The sequence below is a fragment of the Ambystoma mexicanum genome, chromosome 2p (genome assembly GCF_040938575.1).
Source record: "Ambystoma mexicanum isolate Mex_15411 chromosome 2p, UKY_AmexF1_1, whole genome shotgun sequence".
Classification (NCBI taxonomy): domain Eukaryota; kingdom Metazoa; phylum Chordata; class Amphibia; order Caudata; family Ambystomatidae; genus Ambystoma; species Ambystoma mexicanum.
Window position 1 is genome coordinate 1,286,231,009 of NC_090923.1, and position 25,003 is coordinate 1,286,256,011.

General features: G+C 46.9%; 1 protein-coding gene across 1 annotated transcript in view; it reads left to right on the plus strand.

Moving 5' to 3' along the window:
* Positions 1–25,003, plus strand: part of VWA3A (von Willebrand factor A domain containing 3A) — a 2,090,411-nt gene that overhangs the window by 161,150 nt on the left and 1,904,258 nt on the right. The window contains exons 4-5 of the mRNA XM_069645605.1: positions 22,795–22,913; positions 22,997–23,074. Of these exons, the coding sequence (XP_069501706.1) occupies positions 22,795–22,913; positions 22,997–23,074 (197 nt within the window). The remainder of the gene's footprint in view (positions 1–22,794; positions 22,914–22,996; positions 23,075–25,003) is intronic.

The following is a 25,003-nucleotide window of genomic DNA, read 5'->3' on the forward strand; positions in this document are numbered from 1 at the left end:
CTGCAGAGGTGTCGCGGTCCTTGGTTGGAAAGGGCAAGGTTGCTTCTCTCCTTTCACCCTCTCAGTCTGCACTGTCTTTCTCCTCCTCTTGAACTGCCGTGCTGAGTTGGCTCTCACATTGTGCGGTCTGCCATGCTCCTCTTGTGCTCCACCTTTTATCCCTCTGGGGAAGGGAAAGGTCCGTCAGGTGTGTGCGATTCTGGTCAGTCTCCTGACTTTGCCTGACCCTTGTATTGGGACATGTCGGGTAAACTCCTCTGGTGTTAGTCCGTTGTCTTTCGTGTTGTGCAAAAGTGTTTGTGTTGGAAAGAGGACGCAGTGTTTTGGAATATCCTATGTGGTAGGATGGGGAAAAGGTGTTGAAAGAAGGGGGATACCACATCTCACCCATAGGTGTCCCACTCTCTCTCTCCTTCTCTCCTTGTAACCCCCCCTCCCGGTATGCACCGTCTTTCTCCTCCTCTTGAACTGCCGTGCTGCGTTTGTGTTAGGAGGACCGGTTCCTGGAAGCTCTGGACGAGGTGGAGGATCCACCATTAACGTGCCATCATGTCGTTAGCTGCATTGTAGTCTTTTCTGCTCTCTTCCTACTTCAACCCCTTAGCCCCGCCCTCCGGTGCGTTGCAACACTAGGAGATTCTCGCTCTCCGTTCCTGCTCGCTCCGAGTCCTGTCTTGCTGGATATTGCCCCGTTTTCAGTAGTACACCCCCGGGCGGCCTTGGCCTGCCCGTTCCTTCTATATTCTTTAATATCTTTTGACTTTCCTTGTTTGTATCGCTTTTCTGCTGCTTACGAGTACCAGCCGCGAGTCCCGCCTCGCGCCCCTCCCATGCCGGCACTCTTTTCTTCCTTTCCGCGTTCAGTGTTTCCTTTTTGTCTCTTTCCCCTTTTCTGTAGCTGATATTGTTCTGCTTTCTTCCTTGTTTAATATTCTCTCTCTCTCTGTCTTTCTCTTTCTGTCTTTCTCTTTCTGTCTTTCTCTTTCTGTCTTTCTCTCTTTCTCTCTTTTCTTCTTTCCTTGGGGCCTTTGGCTTTGTACCTTATGCTATTTACTTTGTTCTACATGCGCTTCAGCTGGCGGCAGTTATTTCATTCTGCGCCGCCTTTGGTTTGCTGATGGGCGGAGTTCTTTGGTTTTGTTTAGTCTCGATTCCTTCCTTTTTATCTTCCCTCGCGGGGTGGCTATGCGTGGGATTCTTGCATGTTTCTCTGGTATCTCACTCCTATATTCTTTGTCCCATCCTCACAAGACTGTTTTTGCCTTTTTTGTACTCCATCCAATTGAGTTCTGTGTGCAGCATTCCTCCTCTACACACTGACCTTCCTGTTTCTGCTGTCATCCAGAACATCCATTATCACGTTAATAATGCACTTATTTCACATGCACGTACATATTCGTGATGAATCCGGCTGACTGCGCATGCGTGATCTCTAGCCCTGGATGCAAGCCCCTGCCAGGGATCCGCGTCATCTCACCCCACCACGACGAATCTGTAAACACTGATATCTCCGGCCTCGAGATGCTCCAACACCTGGTGACTTGACCGAAGTATTCTCCTGGGTTTTGCCCACCATAACGTTCATAGTCAAAGAAAGTGACAGATCAGGAAGCAGGATAAAATGCCGCCTTTAAGTGGATTCACCTGGGAGCACAAGGCCTCGCTGCCATCTTGATCGGGCTCTCTACTAAGCAGACTGCCTGCTGTTGATAATCATTATCGGTTTTAATTTTCTTTTGTATTCATATTTGTTTTTTAGACATAGTCATTTAGAAATAACTTACATCTGATAAAGTATCAGATGACGGAGGCTGTACCAGAGTGATGGTTCCTTTACAATATGCCAGTTAGTGGGTTGTGGGGAATCCTGGTGACAGTGGGGTAGATCAAACTAGGAACATAGAGCAGGAACATTAACAACAGGACAGGCATTAATAGGATAATCATGCATGGCCTAGTAGTGGCACTGGCTATCTTTGAGCAATATCCGTATTGACGTGTTTGCATTCTTCAGTGACCTAATGTTAGGGGTGTTATGGGTGACAAATAGGAAGTGGTGTGGAGGGTGTAGGACACACTGTGTTTCTAGCCAGGAGGTGGTGTTTGAGTCAGTATCTTAAGCGTTTCTCTGATGGGCTGGTTTTGATAGCTGGAGTTGCAGGTAGGTACAAAACAGCGGAACTGGTAGGCACAGGGAGAGCGGGCCACAGAAAGTTTGAGGAGTGTGAAAACTTCGGAGAGTGAGACTAAAGAGAGATGCACTAAGTGAGGTATGGGATAGGACAGAATGTTCAATTTGCAGTCAAAGTGAAACATCCAGCCTGGTGTCTGTTAGTGGAGATGGGTGTCTGATTGTGGAGAAGGCCCAGCTTGGCACTGCTGCGGTGCCGGCCCACTGGTTGGCATTTGCTCTGGAGACTCAGGCAGCGGGCCGGCGCCAACCAATGTTTGTCGCCTAGCAGCAACGCTCCTCAAAGCACAACAAGGTATCAATGCAGTCCACCAGTGGGCTCATGTGCAACCTGGAAATCTGTGATGCTGGCTCCATTTAAACCAGGTGATGTGGAAGGAAGCCGCTTTTCAACAAGTTTTCTGTGTGCCTGGTTTACTCCCCTCAACTAGTGAGTGGCGTCTTCCAGTGCTCCTGTTTTCTCTTGGTTTATTTTTGCTCCTGGGTTGTCTTGGATTTCACACTCTGTTTTGGTTTTTGGACTTTGAACTTTCTGGATCCCTCCTTGGATTTGGTGTTTGGCATTTGTACTTGGATCTGCAATTTTGGTTTCCCTCTGTACTTTGGCATTGTTTCCTGGATCATGGTGTTCCATTGTTCTTCCCAGGATTTTCATCCCTTTAGTGGCATCCTCATGGCATCTGGGTAGGTCCCTGTGTCCTTCTCCCTTGTTTCGGCAGACTGGCTTGGACAAGTGTTGGACTCTGTAGATGGACATGCCCTCAGTCCGCCCGGGTAAGTGTCCGGTCTTGCATCAGTTTTCGATGCCGTTATGGTACAGGTTATTTTTTTTTCTTTTGCTCGAGCCCTTGACACCCAAGTTTACTTGATCTTGGTGATAGTTTTCTCAGGAGGAAAATATCCCACGAAGAGGGGTCATAGTGTTCAAAGTCTGCCAGTCGCTAATCCTGACAATGGGCAAGGAACTGGGTAGATTATAGAGTCACTGCTTCCCTGAAGGGAAGCTTCCCTTACGTGGCCATGGAAAAACAGAAGCTACCCGACTCTGACCCTGGGAGTGGCTATCTGTGGGTGGTCTACGTGAGGGAGAACAACCTTCAGGGAGGCAGAGTGAAGACCCTAGATCAGAATAATTCCTTACTGGAAACAACTTGTTTCCAGTAAGGAATTATTTCTTGGTAACAACCACTTATCTTTTCCCCCATTCTTGTACGGCATATTGTAGTGTGGATAAGGAATCTCAACTTTTTACTGATCACCAACCTTACTTACACCGCCCGCCCCCTTTAATGACACTGAGACAAGGAAGCGGGATGGAGTGATATCATTAGAGGCGTTAAGCCAACACTGCGTTCTAGTCTTTAGAGGATGTTAACAGGGGCCGGAACATTTACATATGGCACACCGGAACAGAGTGCAGAGGTACTTCTCCTGACACTGGTCGTCACGGCCAGCAGGAGCTGACGATCAAAGGATAAGGCAAGGCAGGAACTGAGAAGCAGACGAGACGTGCTCCCAGTCAGGAAATGGGCAGCAGAGGAAACAGTGAGACGTGAGTGATGCCGAATCTGCCAATGAAGAACGGTAAGCCCAGAGAAAGGGATTGGGATACCTGGGCGCATCAGGGCAGATGCCACGTACCGTTAGCGAAGTGTATAAACTCAAATAAAGAAGATGGGAAATTTACAGAGATTAAGACTGTTGGAAAAGGGTCTGTGACCCAATATATGAAGAGTATAATTACCTGGATTAAAAAAAGAGTGAATTCTGATGAAGTGTGTAAACATGGGATTTGTACTCCAATATTGAGCGAACTGAAAAAGCCCTGTCAGGAGAGTAAACCAGGCACACAGCAAGTCTGGGACCCCGACCTAAATTGTAAGATTATAGGAACCCAGGCCGCAGAGTATACCAGGGATTGCAGAAAAGGTGCAGTGACCCCCAAAATGCGAATTATGGAATAAGCTGTGGAAAAGCCGAGAAGGCTTGGGGGCAGAGGCCCCCCCCCTTCCTGAATTGTGGATTAAAATGGACGAACCATAACCCTTTGCAAAAAGGAAACTATATGAAAAGGGGCAGAACCCCCTGAATGTGAATTGTGGAATAAGCTCTGGAAAAGCTGAGAAGGCTCAGGGGTAGACACCCCCCTCTACCCCCCCTGTTCCCCTTGAATTGTGGACTGAAAGGGAAGAGCCATATCCCTTTGCAAAAGGCACCAGAGGCCCAGAGAAGAAACTATATATCTGAAAATGCTGTGTAACCGGAGGAAACTCCAAGAAAGAGCAGTCCCCATTGAGATTCTGGAACAGGTTAAAGTGACATTCGACCAACCAGTAGAACTCTAGGGGAAAGAAGGGCCCTATCTCTGGTGGAACTTTATTGGTTTTCATTTCTTCATGTTAGAACCCTGTGTTGCAGAACTTTGGAAGGAAGCTGCAGGTGTTCAACTAAAAGTCATCCCTATTTCACGTTATATATAGTTTCGTGTCAGGGTCAGATCAGGATTTTGGACACAGGACAGAGAACTTTTTTTGCTTTGGCTATCCTGACACAGACGTTCCTTTGTTTTGTTGAGGCAGTGAAACCCCTCTTAGGGATAGGGATTTCCCCAAACCTCTCTTTTCTTTCATTAATAAAAGTCTTTATCCAACATAAAAGCTGTTACTGGAGAGGGGCTTGGCTAGGCGCGCCATCAGGAGGATGGCTGACTAAGTGTCTGCGACGCCGAAAGGGCGGAAAGACACGTTTTGACTCTCTTCGAGCACCCTAAATTGCACAGTATAGGAGGGATGATGACCCAGAGCTCTGCGGCCACTGCTGAGTGATATTGCAGCTTTGACGGTGCCTGCGTTGTGAGGATTGAGTCGGGTGGAAGGCGGCTGGCCGGGTGAGAAGATGGCGGCCCCGGGTTGGACTCAGACTTGATGGGGGAGGTGTGCTAGCTCTGCGGCTCCGACTGGTGATTGATGTCCGAGCCGCCTTCCGTGCCTTCTGTGGTGTGAGCTCACTGTTCCTGCAAAACTGCTGCTGCTCCAGAGAGGGGCCTGGGATGTGTGCCAGAGAGCGCGGCACAGACACAGCATCTGCCCTGGAGGGGACACTGGAGACTGCAACAAACGCTGTACTGCAGGCCCAGTGAGGATGTGTCCGGTGCCCTTGCACATCGGTGCTCCCGGCCTGGAGGTGGCAATCATCAAAGCTGTGAGTTGGGGCACGCAGCAGTCCCCTGGGCACTCAACTGCTGCAGCTGATGTTGTGGGGGCCGGGATCATGATGCAGCTCCCTGTCCCTCTTCCTCGTGGTACCGGCAGGTCGCGTGTGGCCTCCCGGATGCAGACTTGGCTCCTCCTCATGCGGGCTCTCAAGCGGCACACAGCACACCATCATGACAAAGTGGCAAAAGGCTCCGGGGGACATGGCGCTGTGTTACTAGGAGCAGGCACCTGCTGTAAAGTACTAATCCCCCGGGACTGCACACCATCCTGGCAACGGCGGTTAAAGGCCCCAAGGAACAGGGGCCCCCGAGGCTATGGGAAAACACCTGATCCCAAGCGAAGGCTCCTGCTGTTGTGACTACCCGGATCCATGGCTCCAATTGCCCTAGGAAAACATCTTCACTTCTGTACTTGGATTCATGACCCCTCCTGTGCATTGGTAGCACTTGGACTTTAAGCTATAGGAGTCCTCGCAGAGTTGGGGTGACATAGAGGCAGCAGGTTGTCCCTTTGGGTTGTTCCTTCTGTTTGCAGCCCAGTTTGACATGGGAGACACACATTGCAGAGGGGGCTGCTTGAGGGGTGTCCTTGGGTTGCCTCGCTCTATACTCCTGCTGGGTGCATAATTCTACAGAAAATATAAAGAGGGGTTGATTTTGGGTACGCTAGACTTTGGATCCTACAACTTGTCTGCAGCCTCCGTAAGACATCGCTGCATAGTCTCATAGTGCTAAGCGAGAGCCTGGACTGGCACTGGGGTGTCTACACCCCGGGCTGATTCTATGTCGCCCTTGGTCTCTTGGTGGTGCAGGCGGTGTAGCGCAGGAGATCCCGGCTGCCCGCTGGCTCCTAAGACTGCGAAACAAGGGGATATCTCCCCAATGCTGCAATCCGCATACAAGAGCAAGCACTCTGAGATGGTGACTGCCCAGGTGCATGGAGTCGACCTCTCCCAGCTATGCTTATGCAGATGTCGACCAAGTCTGACCTGCAGGATCTTCTGGCTGAGATTCGCAAAGAAATACATAAAAGAGCGGAGGAACGCTCCCAAAAGATCCTGGCATTAGACCAAAGAGTCTCGGAGTCCGAGCATAGAGTCTCTGAGGTGGAGGATACCCTCTGCGAGCAATCCTATGAGGTGGGTGGAGTGCACCAATCGACTGGAGGCTTTGGAGGCCCGTTGTGAAGCCCTGGAGTATAAACAGGAGGACAGGGAAAATTGTTCCCTTTTAGTGGTCTGAGACGAAGACCTACCCAGCTTTGTGACTGATCTCTTCCGTTCCATTCATGAACTGCCTGGGAACTAGGAGATTGAACTAGACGGGACCCAACAGACCAAATCTCATGCTGCCTCGACCCAGGACAGGCCTGTTGATGTACTATCCCGAGTTCACTTCTTTACACTTAAGGAACGAATAATGGCAGCAGCCAGGCCCTTACCCTCCATATCCTTTGGCAATATGTCACTCTCCCTGTATCAAAACATGGCATTGATGACTCTGGCAAAGCGGAGGGCATTGCATCCACTGATGTAATGGCTGCGTGCAGAGGAGGTGCCTTATAGGTGGGGCTTTCCTACGGTGCTCTATTTCACACACCACGGGAGGTGCTGGGTGGTTAAAATACTGAAAGAATTGGAGAGCTTACTGAATCCGGAGGGGGCAGGTGGGGGAGGCCTGGTGGTTGAGCAGGTCCTGAGTCATGGGGGTTGACCCGGTGTCTCCGCAGAGATGGCACAAGGTGGGCTAGGGGAGGCGGGTGAAGGGGCCAAGTAGCAAGACTTGAATGCTCCGAGGTCTGGTGTGTTAACCCGTTTGCTTTTGGCGGGGCTCTTTTGGAGCTGCACCTACTTGGGCGTCCTTGGGGCCTGGTCTTGAAGGGGCTGGTGCTGGTATGCAGGGGCTGCGCTGGGAGGGAGAATCTTGGGGTTAGAGCTCTTTCGGCCCTCCAAGTCTGGTTCCTTACAAAGTTTCCAGATGTCTGGAATATGCTCATGTTTCAACAAGTTTGGGGCGAAGGGAGAAGGAATTAAGTTATAAATGTTTGCTGTGGGACAGACAATTATTTTATGTGACTAATGTGTCGGCAATTCGTGCTGGACTGATCAGAGTATGGGGCTTGGTTATCTGTGGAAATGTTACCTGGTGATGGTGCTGAAACTGAGGGGGGATCTAATGCTGATGGGGACATGGAATGTGCAGGTTTTGAACTCCCCAGTGAAAAGAAAATCAGTGTTGGGCAAATTGAAGGTTATGTCTTTCTATTGTGTTCCTGCAGGATACCCACCTGCTTGTGCAGGTTGAGAAGCGTAAGAAAAATAGAGCATTGCCGCACCAGTTCTTCTGGGGGCGAGAGAAACTAGGGATGGCAATATTGGTGGGAGAACAAACTCCAATTTCTAAAACCAAAGTCCTATGAGAACCGCAGGAGTGCTATGTGTGTGTTAAAAGCCTGTTGGGGGATAGGATGTTCACATTGGCGTCCCTATATGTCCGTAATTTGTTGGCCAAGAAGCATTTTTGTAAATTGTCCTGCTCAAAGTGCTCCCATTTTCTGAAGGGCAGATCATCTTGGGTGGGGACTCCAACCTGGTACCTAAACCCCTGGTGGACAAGACCCTGCCCCCTACCAAGTTAGACTTCAAACATTCCATGGCCTTTGGCCGGTTCCTCTGTGAATTGGTAGATGCATGGAGATTGGATTCCATGGAAGACAGGGATTTCTTGTTTTACTTGCATGTTTTCAGGGGTTTCTCTCGGCTAGATATCATGCGTGTTCCCAGTGCACTATATCAGTGTGTTTGAGGGGTGGAAATTGCCACACGTACCCTGTCCGGCCACACACCAGTGTCTGTGTCTCTGGCAGTACTGGACAGGCCTGAGAGGCCCAGGTGCCCATGGAGGTTACATGACCAAGTGCTCAGAGACCCTGTGTTGACTAGAGAGCTGGGGGTGGCTATCTCCAACTTTTTTAAGGAGAATGAAAACTGTGGCTCTTCAAGGGGTATTGTGTGGGATGCCATGAAGGCTGTTGTTAGGGGGGAGCTCATTAGCAAGTCTGCGGTGGTCATGAGGGCTAGGCAGCTGGTTAGGGTGGGCTTAGAGGGGGGGGTTGCTCGGGCTGAAAAGGCACACAAGAGATTGGGATCTCGTAAGGCGTTACTCAATTTTAGAGTGGCACGGAGCAAACATGAAGCACATCTGGGCGATAGGACAGCTCAGGCAATGTTAAAAACTAAGCAGGTCTACTATGCCAAAGCGAATCAAGCCAATTGCCTTTTGGTGGCCAAGCTGCGTAGGTTCTGAAACTGGAACTCTGTTTTAGCCCTGCGGTATGAGCAATGGGTGGTGCAGAGGGGTGAGGCTGATAAATTGAGCATTCTAAAGGCACATTTTAAGGAGGTATTCAGGGGTGAGCGAACCCTGGAGGAAGCTCCGGCCCAATATCTGAGAGATGCACACTTGCTGAGTCTATCTGACGAGGATCGGGAAGCCCTGGAGGCGCCCATCTTGCATGGCGAAGTAGAATGGGCAATCGAATCCCTGAAGAACAAGGCTGCGGGGCCCGACGGGTTCACGGCTCCCTTTTTTATAAGCAATTCCGCAAACTCCTGGTTCCCCCGTTGGTTGATCTCTTCAACTAATTTGTGTTCTCTGGTGGGGCTACTCCTTCCATGAGAGCCTCTAATATGGTACTGATCCCCCAAACCAGGCAAGGATCCGCGTAGCTGCGACTCCTATCGCTCCATTACGCTCACCAACGTACTGGAAAATGTACTCAAAAATGTTGGCCCATTGTATGATGGAGGTCCTCCGTGACCTAATAGACAGCGACCAGACAGGGTTCATTGCGGGCCGCAGTGTGCACGATAATGTGTGGCGAGTCCTTAGCTTGTTGGAAGTGGGGGAAATGCTTGGATATAGATTTGGGCATAGTGGCACTGGACGCCCGCAATGCTTTCGACATGGTGGACTCTGGGGGGCTCTGACACGGTTCGGGTTGGGGCCAGGATTCACCAGCGGGTTGATGGCAATCCACTTGCCTCAGGGTTAACGGGGCTCTGTCGTCTAGATTGTCAATTACCAGGGGAACGAGGCAAGCCTGCCCACTATCACTGTTGTTCTGTTGTTCTTTGCCTTGTACATGGAATTGTTCGCCAGCCGTGTGAGGACTAATGGGCTGATTGGGGGTGTCTGGGTTAGGGAAGTGGTCCATAAGGTATCCCTTTATGCAGATGATATTTTGTTCACACTGAGTAATACTCGATCCTCTTTAACTGAGGTGCTGCAGGAATTTGATGGATTCAGCTGGGTTTCTGGGTTCAACGTAAACTATACTAAATCGCATGGATTGGATGCGTCTTTGAGGCCCCAGGAGAGGAGTATGATCGGGGCTCTTGCCCCTGTAATGTGCACTTCTGAGCCTATCCCCTATCTGGGGGTCCACATCCCTTGTAAGACCTCTGAGGTCTTCCGGGATAATTTCCCGTTGTTATTCCAGGAATTTATGGAAGACTTGCTGAGATGGAGATGCTAGGAGATTTCTTGGTTCGGTCGCATCAGGGCAGTCAAAATGAACCTGATTCCACGGCTGCTTTACTGATGTTCGGCTTTGCCTGTGAGGATTCCCGACCCAGATCTCCGTACACTGCTAGGGTAGGATCTTCAAATTCACCTGGGGGAATAAGGGTGCCTGAATATCCAGGAAAGTATTGTTGAGGCCAGTGAGTGTGGGTGGCCTGGGGGTCCCTGATGTCTTCTGCTACAACTTAGCCACACAGCTGTCTCATGTCTTTCCTTGAGGTGACTCCAACCTACAACCAAAGTGGAAACAAATCGAGCAAGCCCAGTCAGTGGTAGACCTAATGCACGTACCCTATATGGATAGAAGACACTTGTGGCGGGAGTGGGGTTTCACCCTGCTAGCAACTACAAAGTGTTCACTTTACTACATGGATAGGGCTCTCCGTAAATGGGGAGTGTCAATGGGGATGGGCCCCCTCACACCGGTGTGGAACAATCCAAGCTTTCAGCCCGGGTGGGATCGGATGGTCTTGGGAAGTGGGCAGCGGGGGGTTTGTCGCAAATACATCACCTTTACAAAGAAAATAGCTCTGACATTTGAGGAATGTAAGCATGCCTTTACCCTACCACTATGCCCAACTGCAGCACTGGACTTCCCACTCACTCACAAAAAAAGCAGTTAATAGACCTCTATCTGCCCTTGAGTTAACACTACACAGGAAGTCTTTCACTGGGTCGAATCTCACAGCTGTTTAAACTATTGGCTACAGGGGACCTGGTGGTGCGTCTACCGTACATGCGTAAATGGGGAAACTGATTTAGGGGGCCCATTGAGGACGAAGGGTGGCTGAGAATATGTGGAAGGATGCTTAAGTTGTCTGGATGCCTAACAGATGGGGAATGTTACTATAAGTTTTGTTACAGGTTGTACGTCGCTTCTGAAAGGTTGCGTCACATCCTTAGAGGCTTTTCCACTACTTGCTGGCGGGGTTGTGATGTTCTGGGCTCTTAATTTCATTTGGTGTGGTCATATCCTAAAGTGGGCGTCTTCTGGAAGGAGGTGCTCTCCAAAATAAAGGACATTACAGGGTTGTCACTCCCCATGGACCCACGGTGGTAATACTGGGTGACACTCTGGGCTGTTTCCACTTACTGGCCCCTTGGCCACACTAATTTGACACTTTCTCCTGACGGCGAAACTGACCATAGCTCGAAACTGGAAGTCCACAGAGGGCCGGCCCGTTGGTTCAGATGTGGTGGGCTAAGATCTGGGACATTCTGGTGGCTGAGAACATTACTGCACTGTGTGAAGGACGCTATGCACGGTATGTCTCTATCTGGACCCCATTTATTGACTTTGCAGAAACTTGCCCCGCGATCATGGTCAAGCCCCCCTTTGTTGCAACACTACTCATCACTGTAAAACAGTCTGGTCCAGGGGGGGAGGCGAGAGGATTGATGTGGTCTATGAAGGGTGTGGGGGGAGGCTGATGTGTGTTTCATATTGCATTCCAATTTGCTTCATGAGCCGCTGTCGCGGAATTGTCTGGTATATGCCTGTTGTTCATGTTGTTTTGTACCCACAGTATGATGATTAAAAAATAAATGTTTTTTTAAGAAAAAATAAGCTTTTACTGTGTCAGTCTTATGCTTGATCCCTTACAGTGCATATGATACAGTTGAGGACTTTGTTCAGAGGGTAGGAAGATTACCGGGGTAGGTCCAGTGGTCGAAGTGGGCGGGCGCGGTCGCGAGCAGTGCTCCTCTATTTCTTTTAATTGTGTTACCATTCTTATACTTTTATTTTAAAAAGAAACTGTTCATTTTAAAATAAAAGTGTAGGAAGAAGTTGAAACTTGCACTTTCAGTGCACTGCACTGGACGTTCTTTAAACAGCAGGCACATGTGTTTTGGGGTTTGTATTGTGCATGGGAAGGGGCGTGGCGATGAGGTTTGCGGGGAGCGGTGCAGGCCAGCAGGGAACATAGTTCTACTACTTTTTTTTCGTACACTACGACCACTGGGTAGGTCCATGAGTAGGCTAGAGCACTAGTGGAAGCTTGAATCCTAAGTTGACAATATGATTCTTGCTTATGTAATAGAACAGGTGGGGGTGAATCTTATAATCAGGAGGTTGATACTGGCTGCGATGACTATGGTGATGATACATTCATCAAGGTTGCTGTGGAAGAGGGCCCACGGTTGCCAGCGTTTGGGAATTGAGAGAGGAATTTGGGGGAATGAGATGGGAGATAAGTGAGTGGGGTTGGCAATGAAAGCTAGGAGAAAGTGTAAGGTGTTTAGCTTCAGGCAGCAAAGAGTGTTGGATACCTGTTGTGATGTGTTCTGAGATGGCCTGGGTGAAGGAGGAAAATGGAAAAACGTTTTGAAAGTCATCAGCAAAGGAGAGGTATTGAAATCCAAAGGATTGGATTAGTTTACCCAAAGAAGAGGTGAGGTTGAAGCAGAGTGCCCATAGGACTGTTGCCTGGGAAACATTCACCTGAAGGGGAGTGCTGGATGATGAGTCGAAGTTCTTCGAGATAGAGAAGGAACAGTTATTTAAATGTTGATCTAACAAACAATACTAAATTGTTACTAGGCAAGAGCAGCATGGATGTAGTTGAGAAGTAATGGGGGAGAGTGGAGAAACTTAAATGGCGAGACATAGAATAAGAAAATGCACAATCTAAACTGTAAGTGAAATCAGCGCGGTAAATGAAACCTCCTCAAAAGAAGAGGGGGCAAGGTTAGGGGAGAAGGAAGTAGGGAGAAGGTGTAGCGAGGAGGAAGAAAGTATTTTTGAAGATGACGACCCTTCTGGGGGGCTTAAGCTCTGAGTTTTTCTTTAGTCCTGCTGGGCAAATACAAATACCATCCTCCCTCCACTAACCTACAGTGCTGTACTACTGTATAAGATGCTAAGCCCAAAGCACCATCCCATTGTAAGTGCTCCACTTCTTGAGAGGTTTGTGCTATAAGCAATTAAATAAAATAAATAAATAGCGAATGGTGCTTGTATATTACAATGGTGGGCTGTCCGTGTTTTAGTGAGCGCTATGTTTAGTAAAGAGTATTCATATAAAGGTGTGTATATATATATATATATATATATATGCCACCCTATAGTTGAGGTGAAACCCATCATACTTAGGAAATGTGAAAATTCTGTGGCTAGTAACTGTGTTACAGTTCAAAAGATGTAAAGGGTAAAAAAAAAAAAAGGGTGTGCTTTTCTCTTTTCCATCCCATAGGTAAAATGTGGAATTTCTGTTGATACACAGCCCAAACCACTGGATGGATTTGCGCCAAATAACAAACCAGTCTGGTACAAAGGGCTCTACAAAAATCTTTTTTTGGTTTGGCATAAATCCGTCTCGTTTGGCATCGAGCGGGGTGCCCATGTACCCAAAATGTTAGATGTATCTCCCATGATGCATTGCCGGTGCCAGGCTTTTTCATTTCTGAAAATTAGTCATTAGCCTATTCGAGAATCAAGTCAGAGAAACAGTAAGAACGGAAACAAAAATGATTTTGCAATCGCTGTGATTGCTAGTTAGGGTAAAAGGAGGATTTTAAGTTTATTCAGGAAGAGATCTGTTTTTTTTTATATTACAATTACAGGGAGCACTTACAACGTGTGAGAGGAGTGCACTAGAGGGCTGTTAGTGTTGTTATGATGTTAAATGTGTTAAAGTTCAGAATTACTTAATTAGTTTAATAGAAAGTGTGCACGACAGACTGGAGGAAGCTGATATATCCATTGTTTTGACTGGACAAGCTTTTCAGTGACTTAACAGTAAAGTTCTCGATTCATGACTGACGTCAGGCAGGAAGAGATCTACATGATCGTACCTTCCTCTTCTTGATCACAGTGCCTAGTTAGAAATCTTACCTGAACTCCTACATTCCTTTTCCTCGTCCCAGTTTTGAATAGTACCTATATACCCCCCACTACTCTCTTCCTCATCACAGTTCTCCACTAACTGCACCTCACTCTTCCTTGTCAGTCCCCCACTAACTCCAGCCAACTCTTCCTCATCAGATTACCCCACTAACTCCACCTCACTCTTCCTTGTCACAGTCCCCAACTACCCCACCTCACTCTTCCTCGTCAGTCACACACTAACTCCACCTCATTCCTAATCACAGTATCCTACTAGCACCACCTCTCTCTTCCTTGTCACAGTCTCCAACTACACCACTTCAATTGTCCTTGTCACAGGCCCTTGCTAACTCCACTGCACTCTTCTTAGTCCGTCACCCAGTAACTCCACCTCACACTTCTTCGTCACAGTCCAGCACAAACTCCACCTCAATCTTCCTCGTCTCAATCCCCAACTACCCAACCTCACTGTTCCTTGTCACAGTGCACCACTAACTCCACCTCACTCTTCCTCGTCACAGGCCCCCGCTAACTTCACCTCTTCTTTGCCACAGTCCCCTCACTAAATCCACCATGCTCTTCTCATCACAGTCCGCAACTACACTACTTCACACTTCCTCGTCACAGTGCCCCACTAATTTCACATCACTCCTCTTCATTACAGTACCCTTCTAATTCCACCTCACTCTACGTCACTGTTCCTCACTAACCCTACCTCACTCAATGTCAGTGCACATGTGTGATATACTGGGAAATGTAAATGTGCGGGCAGCTTAACCAGATACTTTGCCACATCAGAGGGACAGTATTTTTAAATGCGAACTCAAACCAAGCTTTGCACCAAAATCCATCCTTATATGCTGAAACATGTTTTTTTTTAAATTGCACCAGTGATGTCACTCATGATGCCATAAGTGATGTCATATATGATATAAATTATGTAATTTGTGATGTCATAGAGGTGCTTACAGACTGCAAAATATGGGCCTCATAGTTAAGGTACTTAGCTTCCAGGACCTGCCTAATTTCAAGGGTTTTGTTGCATTAAATCAGCACCTTCAACTAAAGTTGTAAAAAAAAAATAATAATAATATATGGGACTCCAGAGGAGATTGGGGTCGCACTCGTAGCACAGCAAAAATAAGCACCAGTAAAGGACAAAATGAGTCCAATAATGATTTATTTATTATGGATATAATATCTATATATGCAATAGAGTGGCGGCCGCCGCACGACAGTTAAGGTGAGTGCCCTAGGAAAACAAAAACATGCATTTTTAATAACTTTTGACTCTGACATTTTGAAAACAGTTTTGTATCCCCCCTGAATGCTCCTCCCACTGCCCACCTCACCCTCCTCCACCAGACTTGAAAGATTGGTTAAAAAATAAAAATCCGACCTATTTCCCATTCATTTTTCGATAGACCAAAAAGGTCAATTTTTGCTCCACTGCAAAGCCCAAATCGCTGGACGGATTGGGACGAACTCCGACAAATGAAGCATGAATCGTTGACTCATGATCCTTGTGTAGTTTTGGGGTTATTCTGTCCAGTAGTTTTTTAAAATATTTGATGGAGAAGGGGGTAGCCCGTCTGCCAAAATTATAGCTATATCCCCTTGATTCATTTTGGCATGAGGTTGTTCAGAAATGGAAAAGCCGCCATCTTTTTTCTCTGAATGCGAGAGACATACCCTCGGTTTTTGGAACAAGAAAAGGCAGAACAATGCAATTCGCAGGGCAAAAAAACATGCAAATGCCATTAAGCAAGAGGTGGGAGGAGGCAAGAGAACACTAAGTGAAATGTGGGAGTTGCAGCTGTGCTAGGGACAGAGTTAGCAACATAAAGCTTTGCCATACCCTCTCGTATTGAAGGAATAGGCAGGACTACCCGACTTCACTGATGAAACTGCATCACAGAAACAAGTGTTGGGTGGGCAGAATGGGAGAGGGCAGTAGAGGTGAGGGGGCCATGAGGGGGGTGGGGGAGCAGGCACAGATGAGGTCGGGGGCACTTGATTGTCCGGGAGGGCAAAAAAGCATTTTGTTTTTTCGCCATTTTTCCGTTAAATTCAGATATAAGGACTACAAATAACCAAGAGTATCTGTAGTTAATTACAGTAATTACAATATAACCGCAGTTATGTAAAGAAAGCTATGAAACTGTTTAAAATATATTTTTACAGCTACAGTCACGTAAGCCATGGCCAGTGGTTTGGTAACGTTTTAAACGTCTAAAGTCCTGGTATTGTTGGAAAACGGCTATGGCCAGTGGCCTATTAGTGTTAAAAAAGAAAAATAAGAGTAGTGTACAGTGCAGAAGGAGGAGACTGACACACAGGTGGCATAGTGATTGCTGTAGACCTTTATTTAAGTAAGAGCAAAATAAAGAGAAAACCTCCCTTTCCCTATATGTATCCGGGTTTCACTGCCTCAACCAAAAGTGCTAATGGGTTTGTCAGGATGTCATTGCAATTTAAGAGTCCGCCGTCCTGTGTCAAACGTCCCTAGCTCTGTCCCTTACACTTATAACTAAACTAAAGTTGTTCCAATGTTCATCGTCCATGAGAATGATTCCTTCCTCCTGGACTGGACGGCACAATTCTGCTTATAAGTCTTTCACCAGGGCGAATTACTCCCTTCACCTGACTTCAATACTTCAAAACATAGGATTGCTGGCTTTGCATCAAAAGTTCATCATTTCTTCCATCCAGGGGAAATGATTCCTTTTCCCCTGGATCACTGTTTTGATCTTTCTTGTGAACTCAATTACCAGGACAATGGCTCCTTTCTCCTGATGTTTGTCTCCGAGTGTTTTTCCCCACACAAAGCCAGGGGGAATGACTCCCTTCCCCTGGCCTTCCTTGGCTTTGTTCTCACTGTGGCGAATCCCAAGGTATCATCACTGCTTAAGATGGGGAAGTCCCCCCGCCCCTTCCCATGAGACATGATAGTCCCCTTGGAGGTGTTACTCAGCGGGAGCACCTCATGTGGAGGACCCTGTTGAGAGCAGTGACCAGATAGTGAGAACACAGTACCCCTTTAACCCTCCTACCCTTACCCTCCACCAAGTACCACAATGTAGTGTTGTACAACCTCTCTAGTGGAACCCATTGAGGAAAAAAAGAAACACAGTATTTAATGGTAGTACTGAGATGAGGAACAGGACACAAATAAGGAAGATCACCAGAAAGAATGAAGGTACACGCTCAAGCCTTTCTGACAGGGCTATTGCTCAGCTGTCATTCAAAGGCAGAGTGGGGAGAGAAGGATGGGGTGTTTGTTCAGAGCTCAGCGCGGACTGAGCACTTTGCAAGAGCCATGCAGCCATCCAGCAAGGAGAAGCCAACGACACGCAGGAGGAAAGCAGACCCCCGGGAGAACTGACGAAGCATGAAGCAGACCGTGAGAGAGGAAACGTACCTGCCGGCTCCCACATTCAGGCAATGGGAGACTGCAAGGAAAGTACGCAAGGGACAGGAGAGGGTCCTGTTGAGCCCAAAGAGTTGCCACAACTCCGGGGAGACTCTCAAGTAACTAGAGAGACAAGGCCAAAGCCCTACAGGTTCCAGGGTTGTTAGTCTGGAGGTGGCAGACACACAGGGACTACATGGGCCACAAATTGGAGTTCAGGAGGAACAAGTACCTGGGCTGAGAGTCCTAGGGGAGAGGATGTGGGAGCCAACAAACTTTGCAGAGATAAAGGACACTCTCAGACCTTGGCTGGTCAGTAAACCAGGGCTGTGGAGTGAGGCAAGATTGAAGCAGGATGCTAATATGAAGAGGGTCTGGGACCCATATGAGAAAGAGATACCCCAGTCCAGAAGAGGGGCAATTGCGAATGTTAAAGAAACGGGAGACATTCACAGACCCTGGCAGGAGAATAAACCAGAGCTGTGGGACAGAGAAAGATATGAAAACCTGAGAGGATACATGAAGGGGTTCTGGGACCCTGGCCGGGGAAGTGTTCCCCAAACTATATTCAAGAGGAATATGAACTTTGTAGATGCTGAGGACACTCGGAGACCTTAGCAGGAGAGTAAACCAAGGCTCTGGGTGAAAGTGAACGAAGATGAAAAAAACTTAGAAGTGAAGAACATGGTGTACCCTACTTGGCAAGAGAGTCTTTGGAAAGGGAGTCAGAGCCCAAGCCTTATGGAACTTGTATTTGCTTTTCTGCACCATTTTTGAACTTTCAGTTTGGAAGTATAAAATCGGGCTGCAGGCATTTCCCTTTGCACCTTTTTCCCAAATTTACATTGTGAGGGGATAGGTTTTGGACACAGGACGGTGGACTATAACTTGGACATCCTGATACTGACAGTATCATTAGTTAGTTTTGTTGAGGCAGGGAACCCTCTCATATAGATGGATCGCTTTAGGAATTTCCCCATCCCCTCTTATTTTGTCTTAAATAAAGGTTTTTATCAATTAATTTGCCACCCTTATGTCTGTTTCTTATTCCCAGACCCTCACATCACACTCTCTTGGCTTACTTTCACAGTTCACAACACCAGTGGAAATGCATCCCTTCCCCCTGGCCTTTCTCAGGCTTTTTATCTCGGCTCCTAATGCCAGGGGTGATGTCCCCTTTCCCCATGCCTTTCTCAGGGGTGTTATTACAGTTCACAATGCCAGGGGGTGCCTCCCTTCCCCTGGCCTTTCTCATATATAAACTTGTTGGAGCGGTTCCCAGACCTGGGTTTCTTTAGGACTTAGTCTGGGCAGACCTGGGTCATTCGCCTGCCAGGCACTGCCACAAAGAAGATGGCTAGTGAGGATCTCTTCCTCAGATTGCAGCTCCCCAACCATGTTTTCTCCTCTGTATTTTGTTCCTGATATACCTGGTTCACTCTCCTGCCAGGTACTATCATATGGCCAATTGCTTAAGATACTCTCCTTGGGTATATCGGGCTCCCAGACCCCGGGTTTGAGTTTCTCTTGCCCTGTTTCTTGATCCCGACAGCCCATGTATCTTCTGGGACTGTGGCGGTTCTTCACCATTGGTCGCATGCTTCTCCAGCGTCTTGTTCGGTTTCTTGCGTTCTTGTGCTTCTTCCACAGTATCTGCAGAGGCTCTACAGCACTTCTCTCTTGGCCGGTTGCATGTCTTGCCACAACCTCGAAGTCCCGTTTACTGCTTCCACCTGGACCTCTGTTCTTCCAGTTCCTTGGTCTGCCCAGGCACGGCAGACCGGATAGGGATGCCCCGACTCCTTCACACGCACCCCGGTCAGCAGCAGCCTCTCGTCCATGCTGGATGTCCTCCAGCTTCGCGGATCCTCCTGGGATGGTCTGACACAAAGGCAAGTCCTTCCACTCTCCTTATGTTGAATGTTAAAGCAAAGGTTCATGTTGATCTCCCTCAATCGGGCTCAGACCACTTTAAGCAAAACAAAACAAAACACTTGCAGGTGTTCCCCCCCCCCCCCCAAGCTTAATTCACCTCCTTTAGGGGTTCCCTTCCCCTAAGTTATTACACCTTTGGTCTCCCTCAGTCAGGCTCGGACTGTTTACCAATGTTGAAGACTTTCGAATGTGTGCAACTTTTTTCTATAGACCTCTGCAGGACCACTTTGACTTTCCAGCTTTCAACTCCCACTCCTATGTCATTTGCCCCAGTGCTTCACGGTTTGGGTAGTTCACTGTATTATGCACCAAAGTTAATTGTTCACCTTTTACTCTCCCCTTTTCTCTGGGTCAATTTCAATCACCTCGCTTTTACAGGCCATTCACTTTATCACTATAAACATTTCACCTTTCACAGAGACTTTAGAGTGGGCTACTTCCTTTCGCAAGACCACTCCATTACTCAGTATAACTGACCTTACAGCTATCGTTACTTCAAGGTTAATTCGCAGGTCTGCCTTTCTTTGCGTCTCATCCGCACGCGTGCAGCCTTCAATTGTGCTATATAATGTTGCCACTTCACTCTTTCTTTAGCACACACTGGTCTCTCACGTCGCTTGCCAACTCACCGACTGTGTGCATTTCTTTTCTGGCTTTACGGTCTTTCAGTTTACGAGTTGAGGTTAGTACCACAGGCTTGGCCTCGCCTCCCCAATGTTAGGAAGAATTCTCATAAATGTGCCACTTCCTCCCACCTTAGAGCCCTCCAGCTCTTTTGCTAAACTTTGGGACTTTGAACTTTTTAATTATGTTTTTCTGTCTGTGTTTCATTTGGTTATGGAGTTTTAGACAACTCCATAGGCATCATCTTTCCATTTGTGTAACACAGCACCCTCAGTGCAGTGACACGGGGAATCCTCTCAGGCTTTCCCAAGGTTTAAATATCTTCTCTGGGATAAACTACTCTTTCACAGAGAAATTAAAGTGAAATTGACTTTACTAGTCTTTTTAAATTCCTAGACCCAGAACACCCTATCTTACAATAGAGTGCTGGAGGGGTTACCTAGTATCCCCTGTGCCTAGATACTCATGTAGCATTCCTCTCTAAATGGCAGGTGGCATTGGTTTTACAACGAACTACCATGACTTTTCCCGACCACGAACATCGGTAGAGTTAAATCATGTGAGCTATTTTTTTCAAGATGGCGTCTTAGCCCCCATTGTTTAAACAGGTCCTGGTCTTCTTTTTTTACCATTTCTTTTTGGAAAGGTCCTTCTGGAGTTTGTCTCTGCGCGCCAAGCCAGGTTTGGTCCCTTTGTTTCATCGCCTTTGGTGGGCTTCAGGACTGAAGACCGCCTCTGGCGCCCGAGTGTTTGGGGGGAGAGGGGGGCAGGAAATGAGGGAGGTGCCCGAAACCCCCTGTGCTTCGTCTCCTAGGAGACCCAAATGCACTCTTGCGTGATTGGTTGGCTGACTGTCAGGCAAGGACAGCCACCCTGCTGGGTGAGTGGCAGCTAGGCTGGAATGAATGGGAGGAAACTGGATAAAATGCGAGTCTCTTGGCTTGGAAGGCAGAGTCGACCACTGGAATGAAAGAAACGAAGACGAGCTTGAAGAGGACGGCTGCTGCCATTCCTGGACCGTTGGTTTGCCCGGTGAAGCCCTGCTGCAGGTCTGAATCGCTAAGTGCATCTCGACAGAGAAGCCCTCTAAGGACGACCAATCAACTCTAAACTAATCCACTTGGATATCATTCTCAGAGCCAGTTGTATTTTCCTCAGAGTGCTGCAGAAAACTGAATAACCAGGGAGAGGAACACCAGTTTGTGCTTGACTACAGCTATCAGAAATGAAGATTTGCAAAGTGCCAGCTTTTAGACCAGTCCCAGTGCAGTAAAGGAGTCCCCCGATGTCCTCCCTCTTTTCCCCCACGACAGGCTCAGGAACAGCGAGATCTGCAGGAACTGCCAGGAACAGAAGTCTTCAGCTGCATCTTTTTCTTCATTTGTAAGGTGTACTGTGAAATGAAACTGAGAGTACTTACCTCTCGCTGTGAAAGTGCTTGAAACTTTCCCAACTTGCAGGCCCAATCAGCTTGTGACCCAACATATGATTCTTTCTTTTACGAACTACTTCTGAGAACTTTGGCAAAAACCTTTCCGTTTAGCTACCAGAACTGCTTTATCCTATACAAGACTTTAGCCCATTGACTTTGGCCTAACCTATTGCAATGAATTGACTCCTCTGGTGAACTCAAAATATTTGCACTGTCTAAGAGTAACTGTAATCTTTGTATTAACCTATGCCCTTTGCTCCTACTTCAAAGTACTCTGAATGCCATTTTGCTCCTCCTGCAAAGTAGTTTAAATGCCTCAGAAATGTACAGTGTATAGTACTGAAGTGTATTTTTGTGTGATATTAACTGCCTCCTTCTAGTGAATGTTTTATAACTGACTGTTGAATGAATTCATAAGTGTTTAACCAACAAACCTTGAGTGTAAGAGTTTATTTGAATACCTATGATTGTAGACCTCTGTATAACATCCTTACAGCACACATTCCCTCTTGTGATAAACCTGGCTGCTAAGCTCCGCTGCCAAAAACTGTGTAGTACAGACGTATACGAAAGGTTGGTTTTTCTTACACCTGTAGTCGTAGTTGTGTGTAGTGGTCCCAAAGGGTACTGCATACAAACTCTGCTTAACACCCAACTCGTTCGCCCACGAGGGTCGCTGGCGTCCTTGAAACACAATGCAGCCTTCTTGTTTGGATTTCAGCCTTCTCCACGTCTCTCTTCTGGCTTTTTGGAGGCAACAACCTCCTGCAGGGAACTCCTGAGGTTCACCACCGACTGTGGCTCTCATCCCTTGGTCCGTTGCTCTGCTCAAGTAGGTTCATCTTTGCCCTGGAAGTTCTGCTCTTACTCTTGTTCCACCTTGCTCAGTGTGTCTCCGTTTCACCTTTTATCGATGTGAGGAGAGCTAATTGGTATCGGACGTTTGCACTTGGAGTCAAGTGCCTGGCTTTGCCTAATGTGATGTATAAGGGTTGGCATTATTACTCGGTCACCCTCTTCCACGGCCCAGTGTTTGTGTGGAAGGGGGGTGGTAGTTGGAACATCAGAGAATCCTAAGAAATAGGAGGGATCATGGGTACGGTAAAGGGAGGAATACTGCGTCCCACCATCGGCTGCCTCACCCTCCACTCCCTGAAGACCCCTCACACAGGTGATCCTCCCGCACTGGTCCACCCCCAGGAACTGGATCCAAAACCTTAGTAATTACTGTACTGTGATTGTTTGTGGGCTTGCTCTGCTAACCCACCTCTGTGCTCCGTGTAGAATATAATCTGCCCATGGCAGTTGCTAACAAACAGGAAGGAGGCACACCTTCTAAGTTTGTCTATCAAACCTCTTTTATTTGCATACATCCGAGCCACGTTGCAATACAAGTTTTTGCCTTGCTCATAGAAGCCTTTGTTCCCTCTTTGTACATCTTCTGGCCAGCAAACGTTTTATAACTGTATAACCAACAATGGCAGTCCTTCTGGTGGGCCACACAAGCACTAATGTAGTACCATGTTGATGCATGTGCATTACTATGTTTACATGCCTGTCTTTTTGTGGTTCACAGTGTGTACAAGGAAGAGAAGCCTATGCCATTCAAACCTCTGAAGAATGGCTAACAAATCATAGTTTGGAGCACATGAAATTAACAATTGAGGATCTCGTAAGAGATGGAAACATTGTGATGTAAGTATAAACAAATACACGTTTTCTGAACTTTTTGGCAAGCTTTCATGGTTCATCAATGCTCTTTTGTCATTTTCTTTCAGGGGCAGAAACAGCATTTCCTCAAAGCATATAGAGTTTACTGCAGATACTGTTAATAATTTTGAATCCAGAGTGCACAAGTACGTATACGAGGTTGTATAATCAAATGTGGTGTTTAACTATTAGGGAATTTATTGAACATCGAAATAGTTCCAGGAATCATTTGTGCGCTTTACAAGTCATAGTGGGAAGTACGCAGTGAGGAAAGTAGATCACAAGTGATACATTGCAGTGTTGAGCTAACAACGGGGAAGGGGAGGGCAGGCAATTTGGCAACAAGGGATCTACAATTAACAAGTGTGAAAATAGTGAGCAGATCGCCTAGTCTCTGGTTAGGTGCGGAGTGGAGGGGAAGGGGAAGCACTTCTAAAGCAGTGCATGTGTTTTGTCTTTGAAGCGAAGAACCCAAGTGAAGTCACAGCAGCATCATTTATACCAGAGCTGTGATATGTTAGGATTGAACTTAGGGTACCAGGGTGAGGATGAGATCGGTTCAGAGATGGGGAATAGGATGTGGGAGGGTGAGGATTGAATGTAGGGTACCTGGGTGAGGACGAGACATGTTCAGATAAGGGAAATAGGGTATGGAAGGGGGTGACACTTTTTTCTCATATACTAATTATGTCTAATCCCTTAATTGTATAATGCTGTACTCTGGAAGTGCAGTACTCAAACCTTCTTGTCAGAATTGCATTAAATCCAAATGTTTTTACTTCACTGAACATCTTTGTTGGGATGTCTTTTTGGTCGAGGCAGGAAATGTTACCTTTTTTTTCTTCACACTGTCACATTTTGGGCCTAAAATATGTAACCTTTTGACAAATGTTACTCCTGTCTTGGTAAAATAATCAAAGAAAGATGACCATGCCTTATGCATTGGTTTTTGTCCAAACATATTACAAAAAGAACAAAGATCAAGACTTCAAGTGATAGACAGAACTGATTATACTCTGATTATAATCATACATCTCAAATAAGAGTACATTTTCTTTTATTTACAAAATGTGTTTCCACCAGTAGACTATGCACACATTAAAAAGACATTTTCATGCCACTAATGCCACTCATTTCATGTACACAAGCGTATGCATATCAATCGGCTCATGCATATCCATTCACAACCACACTCCATAGTGAAAGGTAGCCAAATTTACAGCAGTACCCCTTAATTATATTGCCATACCTCTAATCGCGCTCAAACCAGATTAAAGTTCACCCCTCTAGGGAATTAAGGCCACAATTCTTTATCTCGCAAGCATAACAAATTTAATCTGTACAGAAATGAGGATAAGGGGGGGGGGGAGAATTCTGCTCCCCAAACGGCATTCTGTCCCTCTTCCGTGGCTGGATCCTGCAGACTGGTGCCAAGGAGGAAACCTTATATACTGTTCAACTTGGTTACTGGATACCGGCATGGCTCATCCAAAACTGTCCATCTTGCCTTACAAGGGATGCTGCAGTCTTCCTTCTTGCATAGCCGGGTTTCCATTTAGGAGAAAACTACTTAACATGTTGCTAGCTATGCAAGAATACATTGTAGCTCTTTATAATAATTTTGCTACTTATGAATATTTATATATAAACACTCCCTCCCGCCATACTCTCCACACTTCACTCAATATACTAATATTTTATCTTGTCCAGTAATTCCCCTTAAAACCGTGTTTATCATAGTACTCTGTATGTCTGCATGGGTTTTTGATGGACAGGAAACAGCTTCTCAGCCACTTCGTGTGCTCTGCCAGAGCTAACGAACCCTACGGCAGTGCCTGTAGTCTATTTTTAGCAAAGGCTGCATCCTTTTGGCACAGAGGCTACTTCTGCGGTGCATTGAGATTTTAACACTAAATAGAAAAACATTTACAAGTGTATTCCGCTAATAGTATTTAAATATAAGGTGTAAATAACTATCTATCTTCATTTAGTGGCTGGCCACGTCTGTGTGTGATTATATTTGCATGAAAAAGGCTTTCTCAGTGATATAGTGCTTAGAGAAGTCTTGCCTAATT